This window comes from Mesocricetus auratus, unplaced genomic scaffold (assembly GCF_017639785.1).
Source record: "Mesocricetus auratus isolate SY011 unplaced genomic scaffold, BCM_Maur_2.0 Super-Scaffold_100006, whole genome shotgun sequence".
NCBI lineage: Eukaryota > Metazoa > Chordata > Mammalia > Rodentia > Cricetidae > Mesocricetus > Mesocricetus auratus.
The window spans coordinates 8,867,087-8,879,974 of NW_024429190.1; the positions used below are offsets into that span (position 1 = coordinate 8,867,087).

Consider the following 12,888-nt stretch of genomic DNA (forward strand, 5'->3'; position numbering starts at 1 on the left):
TTCCTTGGGCAGGGGAAATTTAAGGAGATGAAGGCAATCGGCCTGGTGTTGAGAAAGCAGCGTGGTTATTAAAGAGTAGTGAACCCTTCCCCTCACCTTTATGTCCCATGAAGCAATTTCAAGGACTGAAGAGAAACAGTGAACAAGGCACTGGAATGAGAGGGGTGGTCTGAAGGCAAAACCCAACCCATTGTCTTGTAAAAACCCCAACTTACTTAAAGGGAACAGAAGCTAATAGCATTCTCGGTTCCTTGAACACAACTGCCTAAAAGAATGCTTCTTTACGGTCAGGAGAAAACATGTAGCTGTGGTCCAAGGAGTCTGGGCTGCATCTTGAGAGAGTGGCAAAGAGGGCTTGGCAGTGTCATTGTGTGTGGCTTTGAAGGCATAGCGAACCCAAGACTGGCAGGGTTAGGAGGACAGCCAAAGTCAGTCGGTATGAGGCGGGGGGGGGTCCCTGCTTAGAGGTCCCAAGAAGCCACTGTGAACCCCGAGGAGCTGTTAAGGTACACCTCAATTGCAATGAGGACCCACTTATTACATACTAGACATTAGAGAAGCCAGGATGGGACATCCAGCAAGGAGGGCTGAGGGCAAGGAGGGCTTTGCCTAACCCTGTGAAGCTAGAGGGGGAGTCCTACCCAAGTATTTAGGGGTCCAGCTGATTACATTATGAGCCCTAAATTCTCAATACAGGATTTAGTGCTTGCCCTGCTGGATTTCAGATTTGCTTGGTACAACCATTTCTTGCTATGCCCTGGTTCTTCCATTTTAGAAGAGGCATGTTTACTCTGTGTTGTGTAAACTCATTTTACTTTGTATGCTGGAAGAATGTAAAAACTGTTTCAATTTTATATCTGGGCTGTACAGTGATGCTGCTACTAATGGCTAGGTAGGATTTTTATTTTGCCTGGAATAACTTTAAGATGGTCTTGAGCCTATGGGACTAAAGAGCAGAAGGTTGTGGCTTAAAAGGGATTTGTGTGTGAGCCTCAAGCTGACAAAGGATATAGGTAGTGTTGTCAACTGGACAGAGTCCAGAATCCCTTGGGTGGAGGGTCTCTGGGAATTGCCTTGTGGGGGATTGTTTGGATGATGTCAGCGGACACGGCAAGACCCATCTTAATTGCGGGTGGAGCCTGGGCCGTGTAGATGGAGAAGTCGAGCCTAGCACTAGAACAGAGACATCATTGTTCCTTCAACTGCAGCACATAATGCTATCGAGCTCCTGCTGGCTTGACTTCGGTCGCGATGGGCTGTACCAAGAACGACCGTTGAACAGAAACAAATCCTTCCTCCACTGAGCTGCTTTTGCCAGGACATTTTACTACAGCGGCAAAAGGGGGAAAGCCTCCCTTGGGAATGACTGGTCCAGGGAAGGCGGGAGGGGAGTGTACGCCTGCTCTCCAGGGTGACGACAGACAACTTGTCGCAGATAGGACAGCAGTGATAGCTGCACCACTATGAGGATGCTTGGCACACAAAGCTACGCAGTCAGTGGTGAAGACGGTGCGCTTTGTATGCATTTTGCCATAAGAAAAGAAATCTGAAAACATGAAATCCCGTCAGTGCAAAAACAGAGAGCTGCTAAGGGACACTGGAACTTGGCGCTGGGACTGGAAACTGGGAGCCATGCTTACACCTCTCAGTGCTGTGGGATGATGGAGACTTCCTGGTGAGTGGAGGGATCAATGCCCAGTAGACACAACTCCATAACAACTATAGAGTCAGAAAAGCCCACGGTAACAGCGGCCTAACCACAGCAGGGGACCTGCACTACCTCTCATGTGTCCGGTGTTCACTGCCCCCTTCCTACTGTCCTGAAAGCAGAGAAAATGCACCAGAATAATAAGGATGTCCCTCCAAAGCCCTGGGAGGCTGCAGTTCTCTAGTGAGTGGCAGAAGGCCAGTGCAGCCTTTATAGGTCCCGTGCAACCCACAGGGCTACATCTAAAGGGCAGGTCTTGTGTTATTCTGGGGGGAAATGCTAAAGCTGGACTATTCCCCAGCACTGATGAGGACCAGAAGCCCACTGTTCAGTGGTTCCTAGAAGACATCCTCGCCACTGAGTCTCATCCTGTCTGAGTGAAGCTCCTCAGAAGCAGTGGGTGTGTCCACCATCCTGCTCTTCAGACACATGAGAAGCAGTGGGTGTGTCCACCATCCTGCTCTTCAAACACATGAGAAACATCCCCCCCCATGCTGCTATGACAGCTGAATGGCAACCATGGTTTATTGTTTGTTTGTTTGCTTTTAAGACAGACAGCATCTCATTATATAGCTCTTGCTGTCCAGAAACACCCTCTGTAGACCAGGCTGGCCCCAAACACACAGAGATCCACCTGCCTCTGCCTCCCAAGTGCTGGGATTAAAGGTGTGAGCCACCAAGCCCAGCTGTGACCATGGTTTGGGAACAAGGGAGGGCAATGAGAAGCCAGGCTGTCAGGCTACTTAGTGATGCCTGATTCACTGTGATCCTCAGGTTTACATCTGCCCACTCAGGAGTGGCCCCAAGGATGCATGGAAAAACCAGACAGCTAAAGCCATCTGCCAGAGTTAACAGCGCTGTCCGGGTCTCCAGCAGACACCGGGACACTCGGCTCATCTGCCCTGCCACTTATCGGCCCAGACCCAAGGATCCTGCTTTAATTTCCTCCCCAACTGAATGGGCGCCTGTGTCTTTGGGATTTCTGGGTGATTTACCTGGATTCTGCCCTGGACCCCAGTGCTGTCCATTCGACTGGCCACATTGACTGTGTTTCCCCAGATGTCATACTGGGGCCTGCGAGCTCCGATCACTCCAGCCACCACAGGGCCCACGTTGATGCCTGGAAAACAGCCACAGAATGACCTGTGGGCAGCTGGGAAAACGTGATTGGGAAGCCTGTGTTCCGACACTGCACCTAGTGGAAAGGCATCCCCTTCAGTCTCCATTTGAGAGCCACACAGAGCCTAACACAGGTGGCAGCAATCCAAACCGGTCCAGGCCTCCCCAGGGGGGCCGACAGGCAGCCCACTCAGCATGCGACCACACCTGCAGCAGCACTGGCCTGCAGAGCAGCTCCTAACCCCAGGGAAAAGCCCCAGGTGCTGCTGATGCAGGAGAAACCTAGAGAGGTCAAATTACTCTACAGAGGCTCTACTGACAAACTTGCTTAGAGGATGAGTAGTGTGCAAACCGGCTTGTTAGAAACTTAGGAAGGAAATGTTTGTGCCCCAGTAGATGCTTAGGGTTGCTCACGTTCACCAAGGCTGACCTCTAATTAGGCTCCATCCCCGTAACAAAAGGAGACAAAGCCAATTAGGCTCATCCCATATCATAGAGCAAGCTTCTGAGGGCAGCTCAAGGATGCAGAACCTGGACTCACGGCCACCATTGAGCCCTGGTCTGCCACTAAATCCTCTGTGCTCTTATCAGGAAAAGCCTATTCTGCCCCAAGTGGACAAGGTAAACCAGGGTGACTATTTGAAAGACTAGAAGAAAGAATTCCAGCAGTCTCTTTGCTGTGTAAATCTCCGATCTGCCCAAGTGACCAGACTTGCTATCTCCTGTTTCAATTGTTCAGTGTAACCTGGGATCTGGAAGAGATTGAGGGATGACAGCACATACAGACTGCATAAGCCTAACGGCTATGTAAGTTAGGAAGAAAGCGTCCAGTCATCACTGGCTCCTCGATGGGCATTAGCCAGAGTTGGACACGTGTAATCATTAAAGGGCTTTCTCCTTATTTTCCCTGAGTGTGTGGGGTCGATTTCCACTAGAAGGGCATCTTTCTGCATCACTGTCACTTTGTCTCTTTGTAGAACCATGCTCTGGAGCTACCAAGAAATCCGTCTCTATAGCCTTTGTGACCACAGTGTACCTTACCTCCAGGTATACCTCCTCCGCCCCCCAAAGTAGCAGTAGCTTCCTAGGATACTGCTCAGAGTAGGGGTCCTAGCACCAAGTACAAATTCAGATTTCCAGGGAGGAGGGCATGAACCCCCTCTCCTCAAGGACCTGCAAAGCTCCACAGCATTCCCCCCTGGTCCAGGTACACTCAAGTCTGAGTTACCATTTGTGAGAACTTGGGCAAAGTGCTCACCTTCTCTGGGTGGGTTTCTTTCCCTGTAAATGCCCTGTGCCATCCTGTCCTAGCCTGGCCTTAATGGGATGTCTTCGGCACTCTCATGACAACCTACAGGTAGCTACCCCTGCAAATGGGGCTGCCTGGTCTACAAGATGCCACTTCCTGCCCGTTGATGCATCTGGGCATGGGAAGCAATGTTTCTGAACTTCCTCTGAAGTCACAGGCTTTAGAAACTATTCTGGAGGCTCATGGGTGGCCCAGGGGGACACTTGAGGGCCGCTTCTCAAATGGCTGATAGGATTCTAGGAGCTACCTTTGTGAACCCCTGCACCTGTATCCAGGCAGGGGAACCTGGGCAGGGGCTGGTCAGCTGGGAAGTGGAGCCATAAGGACTATCATGCAATCTCACTGCGGGACCAACATAGGGGCCAGGTGCAGGGGAAGAGGGATTTCCAACATACCCAGTCTACACCTTATCACATTAGCACCGATCAGAGCCTGCAGCCCAGGAGGACACTGGTCACAAGGAAAGAGGTCAGGGCTGCTTTGTCTGTCCTCAGGGAACACCATGTTGAAACAGCTTGCTTCTAAGGACACTGACACACCACCTGCTGTGATGCCATTCACCTCCAGTCACCCTTGCACCCAAGCACAAACAAGGGCCATTTTAAGGCTACTGAACACTTGCATTGCAAGGTGGCCACAGACCTCCAGTTATCTGTATTCCAAATAAGACAGGAAGATGGGAGGCATAGGGTAGGAAGAGATAGAGAGGGAAGAAGGGAAATTACCCAGCTCTAACTCAACTAGACCCTAGATGAGTAAGAATTTCTGGGACAGTCTACACCTCAGGTGAAAGTTAAATTTCTTTCTTTTTAAAAAGATTTATTTATGTTATGTATATGAGTGCTCTGTTTGTATGTATGACTTTATGCCAGAAGAGGGCATCAGATCTCATTATGATGGTTGTGAATTGCCATGTGGGTTCGGGAAGTGAACTCAGGACCTCCGGAAGAGCAGCCAGTGCTCTTAACCGCTGAGTCATATCTCCAACCCCAAAAGCTTATTTTATAATAGGGTTTTGTAAACACGAAAAAGGGTCCTGGGCATCAAGCAGCTTCTCCTCTCAAGTCACAGCCAAGGAAGGAGCTGCCTGGACCCTGCTGCTGGCCTCCTTCCAAAACTTCTTTTCAAAGGGACCAGCATGGCTTAGCTAGCAATCAGGGTGGTGATGGAAAAGACTGGCCCCAAGTGACCAAGGATGCAGAGTGAAGGGACCGTCCAGACCTTCACCCAGCCCCCTGTTTTGGCGGCCATGACAGACTGCAGAAAAGATCCAGCAAGGCATAGGCCACTGACTCAGCCACTCGTGCTGAGCCCCAGAGCTTGCCCTAATCACTAGGAAGCAACCTCCAGATACCCTCCATGTGGTAAGGAACCAATCAGAAGTTAGCTGGTGGGCTCTGGATGTGCTTTACTGATAATAGTGGAATGCAGAGCTAGCAACTGCCCTAGGATGGCCTCTAGGCATAGCAACCTTCCTGCAGCTGCAGCTGATCAATCAATTCAGGACAGGTTCCCCAGCCCAGAGGTGCACCAATTCCTTGCTCTACCCCAATATATGCCCTGTCCCATTGCTGTCTTGGACAGATGGAGGACACAAGTTAAGTCAAGTTAACTCATAAATTAAAAAGACTTTACTCGCCGGGCGTTGGTGGCGCACGCCTTTAATCCCAGCACTCGGGAGGCAGAGGCAGGCGGATCTCTGTGAGTTCGAGGCCAGGCTGGACCGACAGCCTCCAAAACAGAGAAGCCCTGTCTCGTAAAACCAAAAAAAAAAAAAAAAAAAGACTTTACTTTTGCATCAGATCTGGTCTCTTGGTGGTTGGGGGGTTCAGAGTCTGGGCACAACACAGTGGGGCCTCTGAATGACTGCGGCAGTGAGTGAAGAGGCTCACTGTGTCCCTTGAGCTGCATGACAAATCCTTACTCCTAAGCTCCTGTCTGCAGCAGTGCACGGCCACAAGCCACCTTCAGAGGCAATGCTGTCCCCATGTGCTGCTGACCAGCGAGACCCATCTGTTGTGACACAAGCCTACACTGACTCTGCTCCCAGCATCTTCTATCAGTGACAGGGGTGAGTCCAGAGTCACCTACCAACTCGGAGAACAAAGTCGTTGTAGGACTGGTAGTTGATTTCATCCAGGACTTCAAACATATCGATGGCAAAGTCTGCCAGTGTGCAAAGGTGGGAAGAGATTGACTTCTTAGCCTAGATGTGAAAAGAGAAAAGTAACGTATGGAGCGCCAGAACAGGAGGGGTCAGGGGCCACATCAGTCCTCTTATTCTACAGTTGGAAAACTTGGGATATTTCCCAAACTATGGCTTCTGAGGGACACAGGCAGAAGCCACCCAAAGTCATGCTAGTCCAGACCACGCCCCTGTGGAAATATAGGAAACAGCTCCTGGGACTGGGGTGTCAGGTACCCAGATGCCTACGTGGACAGAGCTATCAATACATGCTGCAGATAGGCCAAATAAAGGTCAGAGACATATGTCCCTTGTTAGAGACTGAAGCTGTGTCAGTGTGGATGTGACTGGGGACAAAGTCATTTCATTTCTAAAACAGTGATGGGCAGAAGGTTTCTAACTTGTATTTATCCAGACTTCCTCAACATCAGGGGACTAATGTTCTTAAAACAACACTGAACGGGCTTTATTTATTTTTTTTTGAAGAACTTTAGTTTGTGTGCAATACAGGAGAAGACAGACTCTCCGTGTAGTGACCTCCTCTGCGCACACTCACTGCTGCTACGTTCTTGCACCCCAGCAGCACGTTTGTTAGAGTCAGTGAGCCAACACTGGCCTATTATCAGCAGCCTACAGCTGCACTTAACGCTAGAGCTCACCCTTGATATTGTGTATTCTGCAGGTTTGATGAAAGAATAATGCCTCCCCCAGTGTCACACAATGGCTTTCCCGACCTAAACATCCTGTGTGCTCTGCTGAGCCAATCCTCCTTCCAACCCACACCCAGAAGCCACTAACTCTGTCTCTGTAGCTTTGTCTCTTTCAGGTAGTGCCACAAGCATCTTTGTCACCTGCACACTTCTATTTTATGACAGTGGTATTTAATTTTAGGGACATGTCAGAATTTCTTTTTCTATTATCCTAATGAAGGGAATTTTGTTTGCTTCCAGTTTTTTTTTAGAGGTTATAGGTAAAGCTGTCATGACTTTGTATGGGTGTCTGTGCAGATGTGAGCTTGCATATCATTTTATAAGCGCCAAGGACCATAAATGTGGGGGTGTATGGGCAACGGTAATGGTCTAATTGGTTTTGTAAGAAGCTGCCAGACTGCCTCAACAGTGGCTAGAACATTTTGCTGCATTTCCCTGGTAAGGAACAAGAGCTCCTGTTGCCCCTCATCCTTCCCAGCACTTGGCGGTGTCAGTGTTCTGGGTTTTGGCTGTTCTAATAGGCCAGTGCAGTTCCACGCCAATGCTTTGACCTCCTCCCTGGGACTTGGGACATGGGCCATCTTTTCATGTGCTTCCCTGCCTCTGTGGGTCTTCACTTATGAGACCCCTCTCCACTTTGCTGCTTTTTGTTTCTTATTTCTTAATCTTAGGGTTTTTTTTTTCATTTTAAATGTAAGTCCTTTATATTTAAATCTCCAAGCCTGCAAAGTGACTTCATTCTCAACAATACTGTTTACAGAGTAGGAGCTTTTCATTTAATGAAATCCAAATAACTGATCTTCTCTTCCAGGGGCCATGCTTTGGCTGTTATATCCAAAATGAACCATGCCAAATTCAAGCCCATCTAGATTTTCTCCCATGCTGTTGTGTCCAGACATCGTATAGATTTTAAAAGTTTTTATATTAGGTTGACGCACATTAACCTTATGAAAAGTAGACCATCTTTATCTTAGTTGTATTTTTACATGTGAATATGCAGTTATTACATTAAAAGTAGAGGTCAGCTGACCACAGTTGTATGTGTCTCCTTCTGGGCTCTCTATCCTGTTCCACAGTTTGAAATACCCTCAGGACACCACACTGTCATGGCTGCTGTAGCTTCCTCGTCAGTTCTCCAACACTAGCTTGGCTCTTCTGGGTCCTTTGTTTCTCAGTATGACGTTCAGTTTTTCAGTTTTATAAGCTATCCTGATACAATTTTGGTTGAGACTGGATTAATTTCATTAATCAAATTTATAAGCATTGATATCTTGGCAGCAGTCATCCTTCCTATGCAGGGAGGCAGAACAGTTTTCCTCATAAAGAACTTGTATATACCATCATCTATTTGTACCCAGTACTATATTTTAGTGCTCATATAAATGGTGTCACGTTTGTAATTTCAAATACCAAATGTCCACAGGACTGCATTTTACATATGATCTCCGTATCCCGCAACCTTCCTATGCCCATTTATCGGTTCCTTAGTTACAAAGTGTCATTCATCCATCCCCTAGCCCACCCATGATTGGTTCTTTCAGGTTATATATATATAAAGTCATGTCATTTGCAAACAAAGATAGTTTTCTTCCTTCAAAATCCATACGTGCTTTATCTCCCTTTCTTGTCTTATGATCTCAGCTAGAACTTCCAGAATGCTGTTAAATATTAGCGGTGGGAGAGTGGAGTATTGTGTACACTACAATCCCAGAAGTCGGGAGCTGAAGCAAGGAGGCCTGGGATTCTTTGCCAACTGGAGCTACATAGTGGTTCAAGTCATGACCAGACTAGTCAGCAAAATCCCAAATTTAACAGTTAATGATAGCACTAACATCAATGCTGGGAGAAGGGTTATCCCTTGCAATGCTCCTAATCTTGGGCTGGGGAGTTTTTCCCCATTCCATATAATGTTAAGCTTAGGGTTTTATGTATTTTCTTTGTCCAGTTAGAAGTTTCCTTTTTTTCTGAGTTTAATAATTATTCAGGAATGGGTGTTGAGGCAAATGAATTTTTTTTTGCATCAATTTCTAGGATCATAGGTTGATAGGGCAAATTTAAGACATTCATTTTGGAATGTAAAACCAGTCTTATATCCCTGTAATAAATCCATGGCCCTCATGTAGAATTCATTTTACTTACTATTTGATTCACCTTGCTAAAGTTTGATAAGGAATTTATGCATTTACATTTTTTTGTTTTTTGTTTTTGTTTTTTTCGAGACAGGGTTTCTCTGTGGCTTTGGAGGCTGTCCTGGAACTCACTTTGTACACCAGGCTGGCCTCGAACTCACAGAGATCCGCCTGCCTCTGCCTCCCGAGTGCTGGGATTAAAGGCGTGCGCCACCAACGCCCGGCATGCATTTACATTTATGAGGAATAAATACCGATCTGTGGTTTTCCTTTCTGGTGATGTCTTTGTGTAGCTTTGGCATGAGGATATGACCCGGGATGAGTCTTGGAAAGCCTTCCCTCTGCTTCTGTCTTCTGGAAGAGGCTAGAGGTGACTGGCATCCTTCATTTCTTAAATGCTGGGCCAAGTAACCTGCTGACTCCTTATCTGGGAGACTGTTTATTACTGGACCAACCTCCTTGGTAGCTGCAGACCCACTCCATTTTCACAATTCCACTTTGGGGGGAAAGTTTTCAGCATTCCAAGGCCGGGAGCAAAAGGGGGTAGCTGGAGAGGAGGGGGTAGCAAAAGGGGGTGGCTGGAGAGGAGGGGGTAGCAAAAGGGGGTGGCTGGAGAGGAGGGGGTAGCCAAAGGGGGTGGCTGGAGAGGAGGGGGTAGCCAAAGGGGGTGGCTGGAGAGGAGGGGGTAGCCAAAGGGGGTGGCTGGAGAGGAGGGGGTAGCCAAAGGGGGTGGCTGGAGAGGAGGGGGTAGCCAAAGGGGGTGGCTGGAGAGGAGGGGGTAGCCAAAGGGGGTGGCTGGAGAGGAGGGGGTAGCCAAAGGGGGTGGCTGGAGAGGAGGGGGTAGCCAAAGGGAGTGGCTGGAGAGGAGGGGGTAGCCAAAGGGGGTGGCTGGAGAGGAGGGGGTAGCCAAAGGGGGTGGCTGGAGAGGAGGGGGTAGCCAAAGGGGGTGGCTGGAGAGGAGGGCTAATGACTGAGGACTTTCCTAAGGCTGGGAATCTAAAGGGAACGAGCCAATAGCAAGACAGCCAAGGGTCTTCTCCCCTAATCCAACACAGAGAAACTAACCTAGTATGGGGACCTGCCCAGGGTCCCAGAAGCATCTGCACGAGAGCCAGGCCCAGGTCTGAGAAAGTGGCCCGCGAACTGCTTACCCTGGTTCCTGCTGTGGGCGCCAGTCCCACGGCGGCCATGTAGGTACTCCCAATGGTCTTAATCTTCTCCAGGTCTTTGTAAAAGTCCTTGTCCATGAGCTTTGTTTAAAAAAACAAACCGGTTAACCTCACAGAGCACTGGAGAGACATCATATAGCCACCATCCACTAGAGGGCAACAGAGCAGGAGGCCATTAAATTGTGCTCAGCAGCTCCTCTGGTCTGTTTTCTGTGCCTGGCCGTATGTATGAAAGAGGTACCAAGTAGGTACAGCACAGGACACATCCATGTCCCTGAAGCCAAGTTCACAGTCACTGTGGAGAAGAGCGTCCCCAGCGCTGGGGCAGCCACAGTGCCTGGTCAGGGAAGGGCCTAGAGGTTCCGACCCGCAACCCTGCACGGCCTCACCTCATCGAAGTCAGCAATGATCTCATTGAGGAGCCGCAGACACTCAACCCCCATGTTGTTGCCATCCAGCTCGATGTAGAAGTCATTGAAGTTGGGGATGGAGGCAAACATGACGCCCACTTGGGAGTAGGACTGGTAATAGAGGTCCTGCAGAGACAGAAGGCTCAGCCCCTCCATGCCATGCCAGGAGGGAACTGACGGGAACGGTGTTCCGGAGGGGGACGGGGCAGGCCGTGGGTTCTAGAGACAGGCCAGAAACGCTGGGGCTCCAGGCTGTGTGCTGTACTCACGGGCAAATCCTGAGTGCTCAGTTTCACCCTTGAGCCTAACGAGGCGAGGGAGTCGCAGGGAAGGGGGATCCCCTGGCTCTAAACCTCAGCCGAGTGCACAGTCACACCCGCAGCTGCTATAGGCCAGGCAGAATAAGGCTGAACCTCCAGGTTGCTCCTGCCCCTAGAGCCTTAAAAGCCTGCCTGGGTTTCTTTACTTTCGAGCTTGGCCCTTTGTAAGCATTTCCCTTGTGCTTTGCTGCAGCAGGCAAGGCTGTGGGGAGCTCTGACCAAACAAATCTCCACGTGTTTCAAGCAGGCGGAGCAGACAGCTACACACAGCGTGCTCTGCTTTTTCTGTCCTCGTTGTCCCCAAACGAGGGACGCTACTGGAGACGATCCAAACTTGAAAAAGAAGGCTTCCTCTCTAAATTTAGCCCGTTAAAGCCCACACTCCTCTTCTTCTGTGTTATGAACACTACACCCAGGCCACGATCAAAGGAAGTGAAAGAAAGGAACACTGGCAGCCTAGACTCCCCAGAGTGTCCTGGCAGCCCGGCAGGAAGACCAGGCAGGGGGCGGAGCGACTAAATCAGGGATTTCTGAAGGTGGCAGACAGGGAGAGGGACACAGAGTGGGCCCCGCTGAGCTGGCACACCCCCCCCCGCTGCAGACCAGGAAGTCCTGTCACCCAGGAGCCCCGTATGCTCGAGCGCTCGCTCACCATGTTCCGGGGATTGGACATGAGGAAGTGCTGTGCCACATGGGCTGGCAGGAGGTTGAAGAGGATCCTCTTGTTGTCCAGCTTCACTCTCTCCATGTCGTCCCGCTCCTCTTCCGCCTGGGGGTCACGCGTCACGCGTCACGCGTCATGCGTCATGCGTGCTGCCCTCACCCTCCCACCGTGACACCTGGATACAACTTTAGCTGAAGGAGCACCACCTCTAATTTACACAGGAGATAAGCTGCACGCTAAACAGGCTTGATAGGGACCCCAGGAGAGGTTGTGTACCTCTAACATAACTGAACTTGAGGCTTGTTGAGAATATGCTCTGCTAAGATCTGTTCACCATGATCGCCACCAATTAGGCCCTATTTCCATATCAAAGAACATGCCTCTACCTTGGTTCTCCCCAAGAAGGCATAGTTCTCTCAGGTAGGATGGTCCAGGTAACAACTACTGGAAGAGAACAATGTTGATCTACATTAAAAGTAACTGTGGCATTGTGTGAAAATCTCCAACTTTCCCTAACAGGCCAGACTTGAAGTTTTCTGTCTCGGTTTAGTTGCTCCAAGTGTAACTTTCTATGTGGAATGTTGAAGCCTATGGCCTATATAAGCCTTATGTCAAGTTTCTGTTCATGGCTGGTTTCTCTTTGTGTGTTAGTCAGAACAGGATACATGCTAATAAAAGGTTTTTCCCTTGTTTCCCGAGTGTCTAGAGTAAATTCTCTTGGTAGAGGGTAGACGCCAACCTCACTAATCACCCACGCAGGGTTCCAGATGCACGGATGGTCCACATGGGTACTCTTCATCTTCCATACCAGAAACAGGGCCACGCCCTTAATGCAGGGCTTGAAGGATTCTCCACCCCCATTGGAACTTTCAGCGGTTGATAGTGGCGCTCCCACTTTCAGGGTCTGTTCCCCAGATCCCGTTCCTGTCCCTGAAACACCTCTTCGGAGCCTAGGAGCCCACTGTAGCCTGCACCAGCCCAGGCAGGCCTCTGGTTTCCTCACCCAGGAGACGCAGGACCAGGAGGCTGGCACCTCCCCAGGACACCATGTCACCCCCAGAACTTCTGCTGCCTCCACAAGAGCCCTCTTACTCAGGCCCTGCGACAAGAAGGCTCTGAGAGCCAGGCTGGGGTTCTCATCCCAGTGAATGCACATTCTTTCAAC

At 49.7% G+C, this 12,888-nt stretch overlaps 1 protein-coding gene across 1 annotated transcript in view; it reads right to left on the reverse strand.

The window, feature by feature from the left end:
• The window catches only part of Adcy1 (adenylate cyclase 1), a 116,536-nt gene that overhangs the window by 11,381 nt on the left and 92,267 nt on the right, over nucleotides 1-12,888 (reverse strand). Inside the window, exons 15-19 of the mRNA XM_013122702.3 lie at nucleotides 11,712-11,828; nucleotides 10,719-10,865; nucleotides 10,312-10,410; nucleotides 6,228-6,342; nucleotides 2,704-2,828 (exon numbers count right to left, since the gene is read on the reverse strand). Of these exons, the coding sequence (XP_012978156.2) occupies nucleotides 2,704-2,828; nucleotides 6,228-6,342; nucleotides 10,312-10,410; nucleotides 10,719-10,865; nucleotides 11,712-11,828 (603 nt within the window). The remainder of the gene's footprint in view (nucleotides 1-2,703; nucleotides 2,829-6,227; nucleotides 6,343-10,311; nucleotides 10,411-10,718; nucleotides 10,866-11,711; nucleotides 11,829-12,888) is intronic.